The sequence below is a fragment of the Pan troglodytes genome, chromosome 16, assembly GCF_028858775.2.
Source record: "Pan troglodytes isolate AG18354 chromosome 16, NHGRI_mPanTro3-v2.0_pri, whole genome shotgun sequence".
Lineage (NCBI taxonomy): Eukaryota > Metazoa > Chordata > Mammalia > Primates > Hominidae > Pan > Pan troglodytes.
The window spans coordinates 68,243,117-68,265,385 of record NC_072414.2 but is presented as its reverse complement, the minus strand read 5'-3'; the positions used below and the strand labels follow the sequence as shown (position 1 = coordinate 68,265,385).

Sequence of the window (22,269 nt, the reverse complement as noted above, 5' to 3'; positions counted from 1 at the left end):
AAGCAGGACTGGGCGCCTTTTTTGCAGAGAGGCAGCCTCTTGCCAAATGGGACAGGTTTGCAGCAGAGGCCCTGGATGGACGAGTGCCCTTCACTGAGACAGGCAGTAGTAGAGATGGGAAAGATGAGGCAGGGAGGTGCAGGTCGGCACTGTGAAGAGGCTGCAGTAGAGCCATGACCTGGAGCTACCACAGGACACAAAGCGGGGGTGGTGCACAGAGCAGGGTGAGGAGCCTGTGGTGTCTCTTCCAAGCCTTGGAGGATGAGCTGGATTCTTCCAGACACAAAAGGAGCAGGAAGGTCTCCTAGGAAGAGGGAACGGTCTGGCAGACAGAGGGAGGCAGTGTGTGAATCAAGTGCTTTTGGGGAAAAACGTGGGCAGCTAGGAGAGGCTGGAGCCAGAGGTGACTATGGGCAGTGGCACAAGCAGAGTCATGGAGACCGGGAGAACCCATAGCCACCCCAGGCAGGCCCACATGGCCGGACGGTCAGGGAGGAAGCAGCAGGCGCGGAAGACAGAAAGGGATATTTGGGTGAGCATGGGAAGCTCAAGTGCCACGCTGAGGAGCTTGGAGGTGATTCTCTTGGAAAAGGGGAAACCTCCCATTGCCTGGCTGAAGAGATTTAGGTGGGGAAATGGATGAACACAGCTATGCCGGGGAAAGAGGAACACTTAGATGTGACAAGCAAGACAAGCAACAACAAGGACATGTGTCAGGAGGGCTGGGAGGAGATGGGACCGAGGAGGATGGTGCGCATGTTGACTTGACGAGTGGCTCCCCTCTCTTCCCCAGAAATGGGCAGGACAGGGGCAAGGCTGGTTTGGGGGAAGGGTGTGAATGGGTGATAAATTAATCTCAACCATTGACATGGGGTGAAGGAAGAATTTCTATTTGTAATCCTGAGGATGGTGGAAAAGAATACCCCTTACTTGTGACTTACAGATATTGTTAAATATATTGAAAAATACATCTGGGTTGACATCCAGTTAGCAAGATTCCAGGGAACAATGCTGCTTTGTGAATTGTACCATCCCAGAGTGGGAGTGACTTCAGGTTTTTCGTTGTGCTCCAATGCTCCAGCACCTGCGAGTCAGTAACCATGAGCGTGGCATCAGAACTGTCATGACCCATGTGCTCCTTGCATGTCTCTTTAGTAGTACTTCTAGATTCAAATTTTCCCAGCAGGAAAACTGAATATTGTAAGAAGCTCCTCTGTCCTGCACAGATGTGTGTGGATTTAGGTTTTGCAGACTTTGCGGGCTGGTTACATCCCCTTTATCAGTCAGAGATGCTTGTCTTTATGATATTAAAACAAATGAAAAACGCCTTATCATATGTTCTCAAACATGAGATTATCTCTTCATAAAGTTATTGTCCTTTTAAAGGCTTTTAAGGATGCCATTTATTCTCTCCAACATGTACTCTTAAGAAGCTAAATGTGTGTTTTTTTTCTTATAACAAGGACCAATCATTCTTGTTCTAGTTTGTCTATTCATCACCTTGCAACAACTCTAACAAAAGTCCATCAAGAAACCATTTCTCAAAAGAATCTCCAGCAGATCCTCTTTCACTGGGAAACATCTCCTGGAGTTTAGAGTTACCGGTAAATTCCAAAAATAGATAATAAATGAGATAATAGAATCTGGGTTGTCACCTCTTGTCCAGTGGGATTATCCGATGTCTAATCATGGACAGATTGTGATTTATGTGATTGTAGATGGGGCATTAATCCGATTCAGGAGGGAATCCAGTCAGATTTTCATCTGCTCCGAATGTGTAATTGGTTTGGAGGCAGGAGAAAAGCAGCTTGTACCAGATTTTGCCGCATCACTGTGATGAGGTCTATTTTGATCAGCTTGAGTTATGGACAATATAAATTATTTATAGCAGCTTTAGACATGCCTTATACTTGTAAAGACCTTCAGAACAAAGTAATAATGCTCCTCTTGCTGTTGGAGGAATGAATCTTATTCAGCTGAATGCCGGTGCCCACAGCTTATAAAAATCAAGAGGGAGAAAAGATTAATGGCCTGTCGGTCCATCACCAAATACTGACCAAACATTACAAGAGTCAAGAGGTTGAGCGAGGCCCAGGAGAGGAGGCCAACTGCTGTATGAAGAATGGTCCTGGCCCTCAAGGGGTTTCACTCTGGTTGGGAAGATAAGACCCAGATTCAGGAAAGCACAGGCAACCACAGAAGGCAGTAGGTGGGGAGGAGAATTCCGCATGAACTAGACAAGCTTCCTGAAGGACATGGAGTTGGAGTTGGGTCTTAAAAGGTGAGAAGTCTTCAAATGTGGCCTGTGTAGGAGGAGGGAGAGTGCTGGGAGCAAAGGCAGGAATGCAGGCATGCTGTGGACACAGGGAGGACCCTGGGTTGGAGTGGAGGGTAAGGGAAGGTGCTGTCATTTACTAAGCAACCGCTATGTGCTGGGTGCTGGCTGGGACTGCATTTACCTCATTCAGTCTTCTCATTATCAGCAGGGTGCTTTTGGCTAAAAGATAGCGCTGCTAAAAGTGGCATTAGGCTGGAGTAGTGACTCACGCTTGTAATCCCAGAACTTTGGGAGGCCAAGGCAGGTGGATCACTTAAGGCCAGGAGTGTGAGACCAGCCTGGCCAACATGCAAAACCCTACCTTTACTTAAAAAAAAAAAAAATTAGCAGGGCATGGTGGTACATGCCTGTGGTCCCAACCACTTGGGAGGCAGAGTCAGGAGAATCGCTTGAACCTGGGAGGTGGAGGTTGCAGTGAGCTGAGATGGCGCCACTGCACTCCAGCCTGGATGACAGAGAGACACTCTGACTCCAAAAAAAAAAAAAGAAAAAAAATAGTGGCATTAACCAGGAATGAGTTGGCTCAAACAACAAGCACAGAGGTAGGGCAGCCCCAGAGATGAATGACTCAGTGACCCAGTGATATCAACAGGTCCTTTTTGTTTTTCTGCTCTACCGTCCACAGATGCAGTCTCATTTTAAGGATGGTTCTTGTGGTCACGAAACAGCTGCCAAAATACCCAGGACCATATGCTCCCTTGGAGAAGCTGGCTTCTTTTCAGAATCCCCCAGGAAACCTCTTTTCTGTTCCATTAGCCCAAATTGGCTTAGATGTGCCTTTTCTGAACCATCACTGGCAAAGAATTTGGGATTCTCTTATTGGTTTAGACCAGTCAGCACAGGTACATGCACTCCACCAGTAGGTGCTAATAAATGTTCAAGAACTGGTTCTCTGCGGCCGGGTGCAGTGGCTCATGCCTCTAATCCCAGCACTTTGGGAGGCTGAGACGGGTGGATCATTTGAGGTCAGGAGTTTGAGACCAGCCTGGCCAACATGGTGAAACCCTGTCTCTACTAAAAATACAAAAATTAGCTGGGCATTGTGGTGCACGCCTTTAATCCCAGCTACTCGGGAGGCTGAAACAGGAGAATTGCTTGAACCCTGGAGATGGAGGTTGCAGTGAGCAGAGATCATGCCACTGCACTTGGCCTGGGTGACAGACCAAGATGCCGTCTCGAAAAAAAAAAAAAAAGAAACAGAAAAAAAAATGCAATGGCTGGTCAGGCATGGTGGCTCACACCTGTAATCCCAGCACTTTGCAAGGCCAAGGTGGGGGTGGATCACTTGAGTCCGGGGGTTCAAGACCAGCCTGGGCAACATGGCAAAACCCCATCTCTTAAAAAAATACAAGAATTAGCCACCACAAAAAATAGCCTGGCATGGTGGCGCACACCTGCAGTCCCACCTACTTGGGAAGCTGAGGCAGGAGGATAGCTTGAGCCTGGGAGGCAGAAGTACAGTGAGCTGAGATCACACCACTGCACTCCAGCCTGGGTGACAGAGACTCTGTCTCAAAAACAACAACAACAAAAATGCAATGGCAGTTTATTATTTATGACAAAAGGGTTGATGCCCTTACAAGCCTAAATGTGTTAAGAACTCAAATATCAATAGGAAAATGATGAATGCTAATACTAATGGAAAAATGGGCAAGAAGAAAAAATATGATCAACACATAAAAACCTGTAGTTTTGTTAGTTATATTAATTATCTATGCTGCATAACAATTACCACAAACTCAGTAGCTTGAAATAATACCCATTCATTATCTCACAGTTCTATAAATCAGAAGGCTGGGTGGCTTCACCACTTTCTCTGCTCAGGGTGTCACAGGGCAGAAATCAACGTGTTAGCTGGGCTGCATTCTCAGATGGAGGCTTGGCTAGGGAAGGATCTGCTTCCAAGCTCTTTCAGACTGGTGGCAGAATTCATTTCCTTGCAGCTTCATTTCATGACAGCTTGCTTCTTTAAGGCCACAGTGAGTTTCTGCTGCTTTGAGTTTCCAATGTCAAGGAGTCCTTTGAAAGGAATCACCTGATTAGGTAAGGCCCACCTAGAATAATATGGTTTTTTGTTAACTCCAAGTCAATTCATTAGCAACTTTTATTACATCTACAAAATCTTTTCACTTTTGGAATATTCTATTCTTGTTTCTAAACAAGTCATAGGCATTCAAGGGGGGTTATTATCCAAAGATGTGACTCATTGGGGGTCACTTCAGGGTGTATTCACCACATAATAATCAAAGGAAAGCAAATTAAAGCATCGTGAACTGCCATTTTTGGTCTGTCACACTGACAAGGATTTTTTTTAAATCCAAAACCTGAAAATTCCCAGTGTTGGTAGAGTGTGGGAAAGTTGCCCCTTTCATAGCCTGTTACAAGGAGTGTCAAATGATACAACATTCTGAAAAGCAGTTTGGAAAAATTTGCCAAAGCCTTAAAACCCTAATCTCTTTGATTCAGCAAACCTTCTGCTAGAAATTATCCTATGAAAGTACTTATGCATAATATACACAAACATTTAACCACAGGATTCTACACTGAAGCTTTCTTTCTTTCTTTCTTTCTTTTTTGAGACAGGGTCTCACTTGATCACCCAGGCTGGAGCGCAGTGGTGTGATATTAGCTCACTACAACCTCCACCTCCCAGGTTCAAGGAATTCTCATGCCCCAGTCTCCGGAGGAGCTGGGACTGCAGGTGCATGCCATTACGCCTGGCTAAATTTTGTATTTTTATAAAATACAAAAGATGGGTTTTGCCATGTTGGCCAGGCTGGTCTTGAACTCTTGGCCTCAAGTGATCCACCTGCCTTGGCCTCCCAAGTGGTGGGATTACAGGTGTGAGCCACCTCGCCCAGCCTGAAATCTCTTTTCTAAGCACTGAGAACATTGCCACGAACAAGAGACGTAAATTCCTGCACTGCCTCATGGAAGAGGAAGGTCTGGGACAATCTGTGAGACCAGGGATGGTATCAATCTCAACCTCCTATCTCTCCAAGGAGCAGAGGAGAGCAAGTTCGGCCCTGAGCTACTGAACCATAAAGTCTTCAGGTGCCCTGGAAAAGCCAGCCAAGGGCATTAGAGGGAAGGACAGACATCCAGTGAAACTTCACTTAGTGTCTCTTGGGCACCTGCAGGTGCCTCAGCATCAGAGAAAGTTCTGGTGTCCATTTCTGTCCCTGGGTATATTGGAAAGATATGCATGTTTCATTAAGCTCAGAATAATAATTCAATATTTGTATATAAATCCGAAGCTTCACTTCAGCATTATGAAGGCTAGTGAGATGCAAGGCTAATTTGATAATGTAGGAAAATTCCTTTGCCATTAATCCCATGAATCATACATGTCTCCTCTAAGAGCCTGAAATATGAATATTTTAGTACAAGCGAAATATCAATAAAGTAAAGTCTCACTAATTGGGACAAACCAGAAGTCAGACTACATTAGAAAATATTTTAAACTCAAGGTCACCGTTTTTATAGTACATACATGTCTATATGTAGATTATATTAAACACCCATAAAATTAACAAAGTATGAGTCACTGTCAAATAGCTGCTTTCACACAGAGATAAAGAGCCTGGGAATTTAAAAGCTGATTTGTTAGTACGCCTACAGATGCAGCTAATGTCTGAAAGAACAGTTTTGGAAAATAAATAAAACCACCCATGCACAACTGTGGATACCTTCAATTTGCTAGTATATCTTTTTCTCACAGACGATTATAATGGCTGTCTTCATTCCAGTTGGGATCCTTAATGTAAGTTTCAGCTTCTAAACTACAAACTGTAGAGTTTACCAACTTGTAATTGTCACATTTTGCAGGGCAGAGGAATCCCCTACTTTCCCAAGTGTGAATTACTTGGATTATGTCAGTACCTTAAATTAGCAAGGACTCTTTTTGTTCTTCAACTTTTATTTTAGATTTGGGGTAGGTACATTGCAGTTTTGTTACATGGGTATATTGCTTGATGCTGAGGTTTGGGGTACAACTGATCCAATCACCCAGGTAGTGAACACAGTACCCAAAAGTTATTCAACCCTTCCTTCCCGCCCTCCCTGCCCCACAGTAGTCCACAATGTCTATTGTTGCCATCTTTATGAAGGACTCCTTTTTAAATTAAATTTTATTTTTTTGAGACACAGTCTCGCTCTGTTGCCCAGGCTGGATGGAGTGCAGTGGTGCGATCACAGCTCACTGCAGCCTCAGCCTCTCAGGCTCAAGCGGTCCTCCCACCTCTTAAGCTCCCAAGTAGCTGAAACCACAGGTGCACATCACTACACCCGGAGGATTTTTGTACTTTCTGTAGAGACAGGGTTTTGCCCTGTTGCCCAGGCTGGTCTCAAGCTCCTGGGTTCAAGTGATCCACCCCTCTCAGCCTCCTGAGCAGCTGGGACCACAGGTGCTCGCCTCACTGTGTTGCCCAGGCTGGTAACTACTGAGTGAGGTTATGAAAGACTGTAGCTTTGGCCAGGCGCAGTGGCTCACACCTGTAATCCCAGCACTTTGGGAGGCCGAGGCGGGTGGATCACGAGGTCAGGAAATTGAGACCATCCTGGCTAACACGGTGAAACCCCGTCTCTACTAAAAATAGAAAAATTAGCCAGGCGTTGTGGTGGGCACCTGTGGTCACAGCTGCTCGGGAGGCAAAGAGCCGAGATTGCGCCACTGCACTCTAGCCTGGGCGACAGAGCAAGACTCTGTCTCAAAAAAAAAAAAAAAAAAAAAAAAAAAGAAAGAAAGACTGCAGCTTTATACCGGTCTCCTCACTCCCCACCCCCTTTCTATCTTTCTCTCTGAAAGAAGCCGTATGGAGAGATCCATGTGGTACAGAATTAAAGCCTCCTGCCACAGCCACATGTGTGAGCTTGGAATGAGACCTCCTGTCTCACTCGAGTCCTCAGAGACCACAGCCCTGGCTGATGTTTTCAATGCAACCTCATGAGAGACCGCAAGCCAGAACCACCCAGCTAAACTACTCCATGAATCCTAACCCTCACAAACTGTGTATGATAATAAATGTTTCAAGCTGCTAAACTTGAGGGGTAATTTGTTACACAGCAATAGATAACTAGTAAAACATACAATCCCTCACATTTCTCACCTAAACCCTGTGAGAGGCCAGGCACAGTGGCTCTCGCCTGTAATCCCAACATTTTGGGAGGCCAAGGCGGGCAGATTGCTTGAGGCCAGGAGTTCGAGACCAGCCTGGCCAATGTGGCAAAACCCTGTCTCTACCAAAAATACAAAAATTAACTGGGCGTGGTGGTGCACACCTGTACTCCTAGCTACTTGGGAGGCTGAGGCATGAGAATTGCTTGAACCCAGGATACAGAGGTTGCAGTGACCCAAGATCATGGCACTGCACTCCAGCCTGGGTGACAGAGCAAGACTAGGTCTAAAAAAAAAGAAACAACAAAAAAACTCTATAAAGAAGGTATTAGCCTCACTCTTTTTTTTTCTTTTTTGTTTTTTCTTTTTTTTTTTTGTTTGTTGGTTTTTTGTTTTTTTTGTTTTTGTGACATGGTCTGGCTCTGCCACCCAGGCTGGAGTGCAGTGGTACTATCATAGCTCAGTGTAGCCTCGGCTTCCCGGGCTCAAGTGATTCTCCCACCTCAGCCTCCTGAGTAGCTGGGACTACAGGTGCACGCCACCAAACCCAGCTAATTTTGTATTTTTTGTAGAGATGGGTTTTTGCCATGTTGCCCAGGCTAGTCTCGAACTCCGGAGCTCAGTCAATCCACCCACCTCTACTTCCCACAGTGCTGCTATTATAGACGTGAGCCACCACACCCAGCCTAGCCTCACTTCCCAATGAAGACACAGAAGATCAGTGAGATTAAGGAACCGTTATAAAACTTCTCGGCTTAACACAGAAAAAACTGGATACAAACCCAGGTCAGGCACCTGCTATCTCTGAAAAAACAAAATAATCACACTTCTCTTGCTCAAATAATCTTACCATTAAAGTCTGTCACTCTGTTATCATTTGGGAGTTCAACATCTGGTAATAATAAGAGTAGTAATTATTAAAAATATACCATGGGAAGCTGTTTGTGCAACCCATAAATGTTCAAGGTTTCACGGTCATGATTTTCAAATAGAGAAATGACAACATGCGGGAAGGGAAGAGATAACTTGAAAGGAGAATCGGAAAGGGGCACAGTCAAAATCATCTGCAGTTATTTTTAGCACAAAGAAAGAACTCCTGTTGGCAGACATTGCTAAAAAGGTAGGTCCATTTTCATCGGTGGTATTTAGAAAGGCACAATGTCTTTGCAAAATAATTGCTTATTAAGAACACAAACGGGCCTTGAAAATATGAAGCAGGTTTTAGAAATACAGACCCATTTCTACATGGCCCGTACAGAAATAGCAGAAGGGACCACCCAGAAGCAGCGCCCTGGGGTCCGATCTCCATCAGCTTCCAAACGGTTAGTAGCAACAGCGGGTCTGCTGTGCACACGCAGCTTCCAAACACATCCCTGCACTTCCCCGCCTATTCAGAAGTTCTGGAGCCACTATAGAAAGCAGTGTAATTCGAGCCATGCAGATGGATAACAGAATTGCAGGGTGTTGAGCACGTTAAATTAGGTGTAAAGCAGCAGTTTTCACTCACGGAATCCTGAAATGCTTGTGGGTCAAGGCTGGTGTGTGAGACACGTTACAAGGCCTTTGTAATTATTAACAGTTAAGGCACTGCCTTTTCAAATGATTTATCTTTTGTTGTTAAAGACAATGTAAAAGACAGGACTTATCATAACATCCCTCACCCTCACAGGATATGTGTATCTTGTGTACCCGTTTTATTGCGATAAAATAAATAAATAACATACATCCTATGCAATGTACCCATTTAAAGTGTATAATTCAATGACTTTGAGCATATTTACAGAGTTGTGTCACCATCACCACAATCAATTTTGGGATGTTTTCATCATGTCCAAAAGAAAGCCCATGCCCATTAGCAGTCACTCCCCATCCCTCAGTCCATCCTCCCAGCCCAAAGCACCACTCATCTACTTTCTGTGTCTATAGATTTGCCTATTCCAGATATTTCCCAAAAATGGAATTAATACAATATGTTGTCTTTTGTGACTGGATTCTTTCACTTATATTGTTTTCAGGGTTCGTCTATGTGGTAGCATGCATCAGTAGTTCATTCCTTCTTATTACTGAATTAAAATATTCTGTTTTATGAATATAACACATTTTGCTTATCTATTCATCAGTTGCTAGACATTTGGGTTCTTTTAACTTTTTGGCTATTGTGGATAATGTTGCTATGGATATTTGGGGTTTTCATTGTTGTTGTTGTTGTTGTTGCTGAGACGGAGTCTCAGTCTGTCGCTCAGGCTGGAGTGCAGTGGCATGATCTCGGATCACTGCAACCTCTGCCTCCCGAGTTCAAGCGATTCTCCTGCCTCAGCCTCCTGAGTAGCTTGGATTACAGGCACGCACCACCACACCTGGTTAATTTTTGTATTTTTAGTAGAGATAGGGTTCTGCTATGTTGTCCAGGCTGGTCTCGAACTTACGGGTTCAAGTGATCCGCCCACCTTGACCTCCCAAAGTGCTGGGATTACATGCGTGAGCCACCACGCCCAGCCTGCTATGGACATTTGTGTGCAAGTTTTAATGGGACATATATTTTCAATTCTCTTAGATGTATACCTAGGAGTGGAATTGCTGAGTCATATGGTAACTCTATGTTTAACATTTTGAAGAACTGCCAGACTGTTTACCAAACCAGCCACACCATTTATGTGGGTTCCGCAGTAATGTATGAGGGTACCAATTTCTCTACATCCTCGACAATACTTTGCTGGGAGACGGGGTGATAGGGGTGTGATGGCTAAAGAGGCAGAGGTTTCTTTCTGAGGTGATGAAAACATTCTCAAACATTGTGATGATGGTCATACAACTCTGTGAATATACTAAAAATCATTGATTTATATAAATTAAATGGGTAGCTTCTATGGCTTGTGAATTATATCTCAGTAAAGATTATTTAAAACAATCAAACAAAAGCAGCAAATGCCAGAGGGGTGAGGAACGGGGAGAGAGAAGTGCAGGCCAATCTGAGGTTTCATAAGTGCATCTGCTCATCCGGTCATCCACTCATTCATTTGTTCATTCATGAAGTATGCATTGAGTACCTGCAGGTACCAGACATTGTTCTAGGTGCCAGGGATACAACAGTGAATAGAACAAAGTCCAAGTCCTTGCTCTGAAAAATTAAACATAGTAAGGGAATGGAAGAAATATGGAAGGTGGTCAGGAAAAGCCCATCCCAGGGGGTATAGTAGTACTGAAGCTAAGACCTGAATGAAGAGTGGCAGCAAACCATGTAGAAGATCTGGAGCAAAAGCTTTCTAAACAGAAAGAACAGCAAGTGCAAAGGCCCTCAAGGCACGAGCATGCTTTTTTTTTTTTTTCTTTTGGCAGGGTCTCACTCTGTTACCCAAGCTGGAGTGCAGTGGCACAATCCTAGCTCACTGTAACCCTGAACTCCTGGGCTCCAGCGATCCTCCCACCTCACCTTCCCGAGTAGCTAGGACCACAGGTGCATACTACCATGCCTGGCTAATTTTTTGTAGAGATGGGGTTTCGCCATGTTGGCCAGACAGGTCTCTAACTCCCGGCTTCAAGTGATGCTCTCACCTCAGCCTCCCAAAGTGCTGGGATTATAGGCATGAACCATCACACCTGGCCTAATATTATTTTAATTTTTTGAGCCATAGTCTCGCTCTGTCACTTAGGCTGGAGTGCAGTGGCGTGATCTTGGCTCACTGCAACCTCTGCCTCCCGGGTTCAAGTGATTCACCTGCCTCAGGCTCCCGAGTGACTGAGATTACAGGCAAGCGCCACCACGTCTGGCTAATTTTTGTATTTTTAGTAGAGATGGGATTTTGCCATGTGACCTCAAGTGATCCATCCACCTCGGCCTCCCTAAGTGTTGGGATTACAGGCATGAGCCACCATGCCCAGCCTGATAGTCTAAATACATCACATAAGAATATATGTTGCATTTTGGCTGGTGGCAGTCACTCACACCTGTAATACTAGCACTTTGGGAGGCCGAGGCGGGTGGATCACTTGAGGTCACATGGTGAAACCCCGTCTCTACTAAAAATACAAAAAATTAGCTGGGTATGTTGGCATGCACCTGTAATCCCAGCTACTCAGGGGGCTGAGGCATGAGAATTGCTTGAACCTGGGAGGCGGTGGTTGCAGTGAGCCGAGATCATGCTACTGCACTCCAGCCTGGGTGACAGAGCGAGACTCTGTCTCAAAAAAACAAAAAGAACATATATTCCATTTTAAATTTTCTAAGTTTTTTGGATGGTTGTTTTCCTGTGAGCTGGAAATACTGTGGTGAGTGCTTAGTCTGTCAACAAATATCATATTCTTTTAGCATAGCTATACTGTTATTGCATACAAAAACACAATTAAAAACAGAATAATTCACATTCCACTGGATTATTGTTCAGGCCTGCATATCAGCCCAGCTACTGCTTCTGCCCAGTTCTGCTGTCTCATCCCTCACACAGGTGTGGCTCCTAAGGGCACCCCCTAACTATCATGATGTATTCTGAACTTGTCTCGATCTTGCATCCAAGAGAAAGCAGGAGTGTGGGAGTGGCTGAGAAAACAGGTGGTAAGATGGGGGTTTGGAGCTGCATTACTCTTTACCAGACTGGCACTGAGGACCCAAACCCTGCTGGTAGCTGGAACAAGCCTTTGGCATAAGGTGATATCCAATTGTTAAGACTTGCACTAGTGGCAAATTGGGATGGGATGCTTGTGGAAGGGAATACGGGGGAAATAGTAAAGACAATGACATCGGGTGGCAATTGCTAAGCTCCATGCCCTTGATAAAAAATTACAAAGGAGTAGGAATGATTAACAGGCAATTGAGAACCATGTATAAAAGCTAGAGGACCTCCTTGACAGCACACAATGAGGCAAACTTCAAGGTTCTAACCTTCAAGGATCATTATTCCTCTTTATCTCACTAGTATTGTCCCTCCAGGAACCAGACCGAACCTGGAAGCTGACAGTAGACTATCACAAACCCACAGAAGTAGTAGCCCTATTGCCGCCACCACACCGGTTTTGGTATCTTTGCTAGAGCAGATTAATACAGCCCCAGGTACTTTTTATGTGGACATTGATTTGGTGAATTGGTTCTTTTCTAGCCCTACGAGAAAAGTGGATCAGAAACAGTATGCATTCACATGGAACAAACAAGAGTCTACATTCACAGTTTTGCCCCAGGGCTATGTTAACTTTCAGCATCTATCAATCACAATACAGCCTGAAGAGGTCTGGACCATCTGGACATACTGTAGAACATCGCATTGATCTTTTACATCAATGACATTACATTGATTCAGCTGGGTGGAAAAAAGTGGATAGCACATTAGAGGCCTTAGAGAATGACAACACAGGCCCCTGCAGTATTGGAGCAAGGCCATGCCATCTGCAGCGGAGACTTACGTGCCTTTTGGGAAAAACTTCTGGTGTGCTACTGACCTGATCATAGACACCAAGTGACCACATTCTAGAGGGTAGGAGATAAATCCTGCAAAGATTCAGGGGCCTCCCACATAAGATGTTTAGGGGTCCAGAGTTAGGGCATTCCAGGATATCTCATCCAAAGAAAAAGATAAATTATTGCATCTTGCACCTCCCACCATGTAGAAAGAAGCGTTAAGGCCTGATAGGCCTCTTTGGGTTCTGGACACAGTATATTCCACATCTGGAAATACTGCTCCAACCCATGCCATCAGTGCAGGTGACATAAAAGGCTCCCAGCATTAAGTGGAGCTCAGAGCATAAAAAGGTTATACAGCAGGTCCAGGCAGTCTGCTACTTGGTCATTTGTGCTTCCATAGACGGTGTTAGTATTAGTGGTAGGAAAAGATGCTGTGTGGAGTTGATGACAAGCTCTACTGGGAGAATGACAACACGGGCCCCTGCAGTATTGGAGCAAGGCCATGCCATCTGCAGTGGAGACTTACGTGCCTTTTGAGAAAAACTCCTGGTGTGCTACTGGCCTGATCATAGACACCAAGTGACCATATGCCAGGAATTACCCATCATGAGCTGGGTTCTGCCAAACCTACCGAGTCACAATACCAGGCAGTCAGTAACAATGCATCCTAGGATGGAACTGGTACATCTGGGACTTAACATAAGTAAGACCAGAAGGTACAAGCAAGTTCCATGAGCTGGCAGCCTAGACCCCCATGAACACCACTACTACATCGACACACCTCCCCTGGTGCACCCTTCTGGTTGTAGGTAGGATGCTTTATGACCAGCTGACAAGAGGAGGAAAAATCCTATACTTGGTCAATGGAGGGTCTGCTCAGTATGTGAGTTCAAGCTGAAAATAGATGGCAGTTGCGCTATAGCCCCACTTAAGGACAGCCTTGAAAGACAATGGTGAAGAAAAATCTCCATGGGCAGGGCTTCAGGAGGTGCACTTGGCCATCCACTCTTCCTGCACAGAGAGGCATCTCAAGCATAGAATATCTATGTACTCAGTGGCAGTGAGGAATGGCCTACCTGGCTAGCCAGGGCCCTGGAAGAAGAAAGGTTGGAATGGAAGTTGGGGGACAGGGAGGTCTGGGGTAGGGGCATGAGGATAGGTGTCTGGAGTGGGCACCAAGTATGAAGATGTTTGTATTACATGTTAACACCCACCAGAAACCATCCACCATTGAAAAGCCACCATGTAACTAAGAGGACAAAAATATCTGGGCCAGTTGACCTTAGTCAGCCTCTGTCATCAGCCACCTAGTGCCGGTACTAAGGGCACATGCATGAAATGACTACAGTGGCAGAGACAGTGGCAGTAGGACCCTAATAGCATGGGCTCCCACTTACGAAGGCTGATTGAGCTACTGCCGCTGCTGAATGAGCCCACAATATGGCACCATTCCTCCAGGAGACCAGCTGGCTCCACGGTGCAAGTTGACAACATGGAACCCCTTCTATCTGGGAAAAGGCAAGATTCATCCTAACCACATGGAACCCCTTTCATCTGGAAAAAGTCGAGATTCACCATGTCAAGAAAACACATATATTCTGGGTACTGTTTACCTTTCCTGTTCTCAGGACCTTAGTCAGCACCACTATTTGAGGGCTTATCGAGTATCTGATTCACTGTCACAGGATCCCACATAACATCCATCAGGCCAGGGACCCAGTTTACTGCAATGGAGGTGCAGAAATGAGTCCGTGATCAGAGGATTCCCTAAGCGATTCACAGGCTGGATCATCCAGACACTGCCAGCCTGACAGGGTATCGGAATGGCTGCTGAAGGCCCACTGGAAGCAGCAGCTTGGAGGCAGCACTTGATAAGGGTGGGGTTCATCTTCTAGGATACTCCTTGAACCAAAGACCTTTATATAGTGCTGGGACCTGCAGGGTTAGAGGTCTTTGTCCCCAAATGGGAATCTTTCACCAGAGGACACAGCAAGGGTCCTCTCAGCTATAAGCTACAGCTGCTACCTGGGCACCTTGTATGCAGGGACCAGAAGACCAGAAGGGGAGTCATCTTGGCTAAGAGTAATCTACTTGGGTGCCTCTGAGTCCTCCATTGCCCAATTATGACAATAAACAGGCTTGGGAAGGGCATGCTGGTCAGGGGTTGAGATCTTCAGTCCACGAGGCAGGATGGAGGCATTAGCCACTCAAACCAGGGGAGGTGCTAGCTGAGGGAGGGGGAGATTTAGAATGGATACCGAGGAAGGAGACGATAAGTACCATTGTGACCCCCAGAAAGTTGCAGCAGCTAGGGCTGTAGTTTGTCCCAGGGACCTTTCTCTTCTAAGTTTCCAGCAGGAATCCTGGAGGAGCTGCTCCTGAAATTGGCCTGTGGAGAAGAAAGAGGTGTTGCTCCAAATATGCTGGAGTCATCTTCAAGGGTTGACTGTGGCAGTCCTTGAATCCTCCTTCCTCCACCCTCTCTTTTCTGCCCTTTCTTCTTTGGACAAATATTTACTTTCTTTTTTTCTTTTTTCTTTTTTTTTGTTTGAGATGGAGTCTTGCTCTGTCATCCGGGCTGGAGTACAGTGGTGTAATCTTGGCTCACTGCAACCTCTGCCTCCCAGGTTCAAGTGATTCTCATGCCTTAGCTGCAGGGGTAGGTGGTATTATAAGAACATGCTACCACACCCAGCTAATTTTTGTATTTTTAGTAGTGAAGGTGGGGGGAGGGTCTCGCCATGTTGACCAGGCTGGTCTTGAACTCCTGACCTCAAGTGATCCGCCCGCCTCGGCCTCCCAAATTGCTAGGATTACAGGTGTGAGCCATTGCACCTAGCCCATTGGACACATATTTCTACAAATGTTTGCTGAACATCTAAAAATAAGCAAATAAATAGGCTGGACACGGTGGCTCACGCCTGTAATCCCAGCACTTTGGGAGGCCACGGCAGGCAGATCACCTGAGGTCAGGGGTTTGAGACCAGCCTGACCAACATGGTGAAACCCCATCTCTACTAAAAATACAAAAATTAGCTGGGCGTGGTGGTGGGCACCTGTAATTCCAGCTACTTGGGAGCCTAAGGCAAGAGAATCCATTGAAACTGAGGGGAGGTGGAGGTTGCAGTGAGCCGAGATCGCGCCACTGCACTCCAGCCTGGGTGACAGAGTGAGACTCCGTCTCCAAAATAAATAAAATAAAAATAAGTAAATAAAAGGAAACCATAGGTCCTGCCACCAAAGCAGCTCCTAACGGAGTGGGAAAGTCATATGCCTCTAGGGAAAATCTTCTAATAGAAATGTCTTAGCACACACATTTCTCTGGTACATAACCTGGTTGTGATTGTAGAACCCTGATACCCCTTCATCCCAAAGCCTCAGGGGGTGTTTCATGTGCGATCAGAACATGTCTGGTCAGGTGTCACAGACTTTGCCCATTTTTAGCCTCTCCCTCTGCTCTGAACTGCTCCACCAGGAACCCCCAGGGGCAACGAGACTCTGGGGTGAACAGCTGCTGCTGATTTGCCCAAGCCTGGGAGCTGTTGAATCTGCCCAGTGGGGGCAGGGCGGGGCAGCCGCTCTCCCCTTGTATTTTGCTTTGTCATGAGTGGGGAGGTAGGGAAGGAGGTTAGTTTGTATCCCAGTTTTTTATATGGTTTTTAGTAAAATATCCTTTTCTGTTTTTACTAAAAGTACCCTTCCCTCTTCCTTCCACTCCCATAGGTCTCAGATTCTAGTCTAGTGTGGGACTGGTTAGGAGGTAAATGCAGTGAGACATGGAATACTAAATTGCCCCTCCCACAGGCAGATTGACTGGGGGACAGGGGTCCACAGCTCTGTCCACAACATGAGTTCAGACGTGTTCGAAGTGGGTGCAACTTAAGTTTAAGATGGGTCCTCACCTCCTTGTTCATAGAGCTACAAGAGTGAAGAAGAGGAAAGGATTAATTCATCCTGCAGAATCGAGAAAGAGCTTACAAAAGAAATGTCACTTGGGCCAGGCGTGGTGGCTCATGTCTGTAATCCCAGTACTTTGAGAGGCCAAGGTGGGAGGATCACTTGAGGCCAGGAGTTCGAGACCAGCCCTGGGTAACCCTGCCCCTACAAAAAAAAATAGCTGGGCATGGTGGCACATGACTGTAGTCCCAGCTACTTGGGAGGCTGAGGCAGGAAGATTGCTTGATCCCAGGAGTTCGAGACTGCAGTGAGCTGTGATGGCACCACCGCACTCCAGCCTGGGAAACAGAGTGAGACCTTGTCTTAAACAGAACAAAAGAATTGTCACTTGATCTGGGTTTTAAAGAGGGCTGTCAGATGGGGAAGGGAATTTCAGACAGAGGGAACAGCAAAAGCGCAAGGCCCTTAGAGTGCTTGTTAGTTCAGACAAAGCTCTTGCTCCAGGGAATTTACACTCCAATGCAGTGAGATCAGCAATAAACAAATAAACATGTGCATCCTGTTAGGCAGTGATAAATGCCAAGAAGAAAAATCAAACAAGGTGATAGGGCGTCTGGGAGTGGCATGGGTGCTATTTTAGGTGGAGAGGCTAAGGCCGGCCTTTCTGCACATGGGTTTTTTGAGCAGAGACCTGAATGAAGTGAGGAAGTACGCCACGCGGGTAACAAGGGAAGGCCATTTCAGGCAGAGGGAAGAGCCAGAGTGCAAAACTCTGAGAGGAGCAGGCTTGTGTGCTCAAGAAGGCCTATGTATCTGGGGAACAGTGAGAGAAGAGGGCAGTGGGAGGAGAGGGAGCCACCATAGGGCTTTGAGCAGAGGTCATGATCAGTCCATCAGTTTGGAGAAGAGGCTTCTGGAAACATGGGTAGAAACAGAAAGACCAGCTAGGAGGCTTTGCAATGATCCAGGCGAGAGAGGACAGGGTCCTGAGTGAAGGTGATACCAGCAGAGGAGCAAAGGGGTGTTGGAGGATATTGCTGGATTCTGGTTATCTTTTGAAGGTAGAGTCAACGGGATTTGTTGATAGACTAGATAACATTGGAAAGGTATTGAATTGGGAATTGAGACAATTTCTGAACATACCACTTCCCTCTTAAAAATTCCGTGTTAAAGTCCAGACTCATTAGCAGTCATTTATTCATTTGCTTATTCATTCAACACATACTGATTGAATGCCTAGTATGGACCAGGCATTGTGCTAGGTGTTGCAGGTAGACACAAAATTTTAAAGTAGGGCATACTGGCCGGGCGCGGTGGCTCACGCCTGTAATCCCAGCACTTTGGGAGTCCGAGGCGGGTGGATCACGAGGTCAGGAGATCGAGACCATCCTGCCTAACACTGTGAAACCCCGTCTCTACTAAAAATACAAAAAAATTAGCTGGGCGTGGTGGCGGGCGCCTGTAGTCCCAGCTACTCGGGAGGCTGAGGCAGAAGAATGGAGTGAACCCGGGAGGCGGAGCTTGCAGTGAGCTGAGCTCGCGCCACTGCACTCCAGCCAGGGTGACAGAGCGAGACTCTCTCTCTCTCAAAAAAAAAAAAAAAAAAAGGGCATACTTTCTGCCCTTACAGATCTTCAGTCAGATGGGTGACACAGACAAGTACTTAGGTTATTACAACCCATGTGACAATTGCTACCATGGGGAAATACAGGGGGAAATAGGGGCATATGGGAAAGGTATCTAATTGGAATTGGCAAGGCTCCACTCGTACCTTACCCCGAGGTCAGCTCAGTTTTGAAGTTCACTCTAGCAATGCTGACCATTGCGGGGCTGTGAGACAGTACAGTCTGAGCTCGGTCATCAGCGGGTGGCCAGCTTTGTCTCTGCCGCTCCGCGGCCCCGGCTTACTCGAAGGTCCCCGGGGAATAGCCTCACCTTTGCCCCACTTCCCAGTCTAGCCCCTAACTTCCCGCCGTCTATTGGCTGCGCAGCCGCCCAATGGGCAGGCGGAAACCGCGGGCTCGTGCTCCCGGCCTAGGGCGTCTTATCTCGTTCGCGCGTCTCGCGAGCATTAGGTGACTGGCTGAGGCGGCGCCAGTTGGCCGGGCACGGGGCTGCTGTAAGGCCGAGGTTGCGGCGGAAGCGGAGACCATGTTCCGAGCGGCGGCTCCGGGGCAGCTCCGGCGGGCGGTGAGTCCGGACTGGGAAGGCGAACCCAGGGACGGCCCCCCGTCAACCCGCCGTCCCTATGGGGTCTTGCAAAGATCACTGGCCCCCTCAGATTCGACCAGCCCTCGCGCCCGCAGGCCGGTCCCCGCCTGGGACTTGGGTCCAAAGTTCTGGGGCCTGCCCTGGACTCCCTGCGGGACGCCAGTTCGGGGCAGAAGTCAGAGGTTTGGGGTCAGGGTGACCCCGAATGATGTGAATTTGCGCGTCTGCTGCCCCTTCTTCTGGCCCACTCTCTGCCCTGCCGTTTCCCACCTTTGTCGGTCACTCTGGGCACTTTCGGGCCGCCAGGTCCTCCACACTTGCTCCACACCCGAGGGAGCAAAATGTCACCGGGGAATGCCCTGTTGGGGAAAGTTTCAAACCTAGATTCCTCCCGGAGGCCGGCATTTCTGAAAGAATTAAACACTTTGGGCGCATTGTGGCTACTCCGACCCACTCACTGTCAAGGGCGGGGGTGGGGTGGGGTGGGAGGCTGCGTGGCCAGTTATGGAAGCTGGTTCTGCTTTCTGGTTTATGGAGCAGGGCTGAATTTAGGTGATTGTATTTGTAAAACCTGCGATCCGATTTGACAGCTTTAGCCAGTTTTGAAAGGCAGACGTCTTTTTATATGCTTCGGGCTGACCTGCTTTTAACCAGCAGATTGTAGATTAGGTTAACTGGTGACAGTGGTACATTTTCAGTGTTTCATTAGTGACAAACCACATTTCTCTCTTCTGTTGTGAGAAGGACTGATAGGAAACATATTTTCCTTCTCATGCTGTGGGAAAGGAGTATTTGGAGACTGACCAGTCACAAGTCAAGTAACAATAATTTATATTGTGGATTGTGTAGTTTTCCTAGTTTACATTTAGGTGAAATGAGAAACAAGATTGGTAAACTTGGGTCAGAAACTTACCTGATGGTTTGTACCTTTTCTCCTTTTTTTTTTTTTTTCCTGTGCATGGATATTTTCCCATCCACTCCTGGAATTTTTCTCTCTGAGGCATAGCTGGAGCTCTTTCTAGATGTCTGTAGACATTAGACTTTTGTTTGTTTGTTTAAGAGGCAAGGTCTGGCTCTGTTTCCCATGCTGGAGTGGAGTGCAGTGGCACGATATGGGCTCACTGCAACCGTCGCCTCCCAGGTTCAAGCGATTCTCCCACCTCAGCTTCCCGAGAAGCTGGGATCACAAGTGCGCATCATCACGCCTGGCTAATTTTTTTTTTTTTTTTTTTTTTTTAGAGACGGGGTTTCCCCCATGTTACCCAGGCTGGTCTCGAACTCTTGTCCTCAAGTGATCCACCTGCCTCGGCCTCCCAAAGTCCTGGAATTACAGGCCTGAGCTACCGCGCCTGGCCTTAGACATCTTTTTTCTTGTGCGTATTCCTTGTTTAATAAAAAGTTCTGACCCTCCCCTCCCCTAAAGAGTTCAAACCCATGTCTTTCAGGTTAGTGTCCTGTCTTCCCCTCAGGACATGTTTTCTCCCGGTTGGGGATCTAGACATAAACAAGTGAAAGTCATGAATTTGGGGAAATTCCAGGAACCTGAGCCAGAAGAATGCTGCTCTATGCAGCAGTTGGAAAAGAGTTTTGTGGACAGATTACAAGTCTGGCCTAAGTGAAATTATAATTGTGGTGGGGGATGGAATTTAGGACTCAGTAATTTTGTAGAGCTAACAGAAAAAAATGGAATGATTAAGTAATTTTTACTATCCACATCGTTGGCTAATGTGTATAGACATTACTTCCAGATATTCATTGTGGTTTGCCAAAGACTTTGACCTTGACTTATTTTTAAAATTTGAAGTCAAGCTAAGTAGAATAGCTGTTTTTTGTTTGTTTGTTTGTTTGTTTGTTTTGAGACGGAGTCTCGCTCTGTCGCCCAGGCTGGAGTGCAGTGGCGCGATTTCAGCTCACTGCAAGCTCCGCCTCCCGGGTTCACGCCATTCTCCTGCCTCAGCCTCCTGAGTAGCTGGGACTACAGGCACCCGCCACCACGCCCCGCTAATTTTTTTGTATTTTTAGTAGAGACGGGGGTTTCACTGTGTTAGCCGGTATGGTCTCGATCTCCTGACCTCATGATCCGCCAGCCTCAGCCTCCCAAAGTGCTGGGATTACAGGCGTGAGCCACCGCGCCCAGCCTAGAATAGCTGTTTTAAAGTCATTAAGAATGTTGGAGAGATTTGGATTTCTAGCATAAAAGAAATGGTGGCAACACTTCTAAAGTGGACCCATATATTAATAGGGACATATACCTGTATTTAACTTTTTAAATTTTGAAATAGTTGCACTTATAGAAAAGTTGCAAGAATAGTACAAAGAAATCTCAAAACCCTTCCCCTGGTTTTCCCAGCATGTTAGCAGTTTGACACATTTGCTTTATCTTTCCACATATATACATAATACTATCTTTCTGAACCATTTGAAAGTATGTTGCAAATGTGCCCTCTACTCCTAAATAATTGAGTGATATTTTAAAAGAACAAAGAGGTTCACTTTCTAACTACACTGTAATTGGCAATATCTGTAAGTTTCACCATAAAATACTGTTTTCTAATCTATGGATGTTCAATTTTGCCAGTTGTCCCATTAGTACAGTTTATAGCAATTTTCCTTATTCTGGTCTAAGATACTCTAGATGTCCTGCAAGTGGTTTTCATGTCTCTTTACTCTGTTAGAAAGGTTCCTCAGCCTTCCTTTGGGTTTGATGACATTGGTGTATTTGAAGAGTACAGGCCTTCTATTTTCCAGACTGTCACTCAATTTGGGTTTGTCTGGTGTTTCCTCATGATTAGATTCAGGTCATGTATTCTTGGTGGGAATGTCACAAAAGTGGTATTGTGTTCCCCGTGCATCATATTAGCAGGTACTTAATGTTGGTTTATCCCATTAGTGGTAATGCTGACTTTAGTTACTTAGCCAAAGTGTTGTTTGCCAGGTTTCTCCACTGTCAAGTTAATACTCCTCCTTTTGTAATTTTTAACTAATCTGTGAGGCGATTCATTGAGACTATGTGACTCTCCTATTTCTCATCAGACTTTTACCCAGTCTTAGCATCTGTTGATGATTTTTGCCTGAGAAATGATTACTATGATGCAAAATGGTGATTTTCTATTTCCATGATACCTTCTACATTTTTTAGTTATTCTACTATAAGGAAGAACATTATCTTCTTGCATATTTATGGATTTATGGATACATGGATCCTTATTTAGGATAATACATTTCTACCTTATGCTCAAGTTGTCTCATGTTTGTAAAGTGGGGCCCATTCAATCTGACTCCTGTTTGTTTACATATATATGTTTGCGATATCACAAA

General features: G+C 46.1%; 1 protein-coding gene across 4 annotated transcripts in view; it reads left to right on the top strand.

Moving 5' to 3' along the window:
• Positions 1–18,714: 18,714 nt before the first annotated feature.
• The window catches only part of ETFA (electron transfer flavoprotein subunit alpha), a 98,597-nt gene continuing 95,042 nt past the window's right edge, over positions 18,715–22,269 (top strand). For 2 of the 4 annotated variants that reach the window (XM_510690.8, XM_016927245.3), the window contains exon 1: positions 18,715–18,930. In XM_510690.8, the coding sequence (XP_510690.2) occupies positions 18,892–18,930 (39 nt within the window). In that variant the 5' untranslated portion in view covers positions 18,715–18,891. The remainder of the gene's footprint in view (positions 18,931–22,269) is intronic. The other 2 variants (XM_001146852.8, XM_016927246.3) reach the window with 2 other exon arrangements.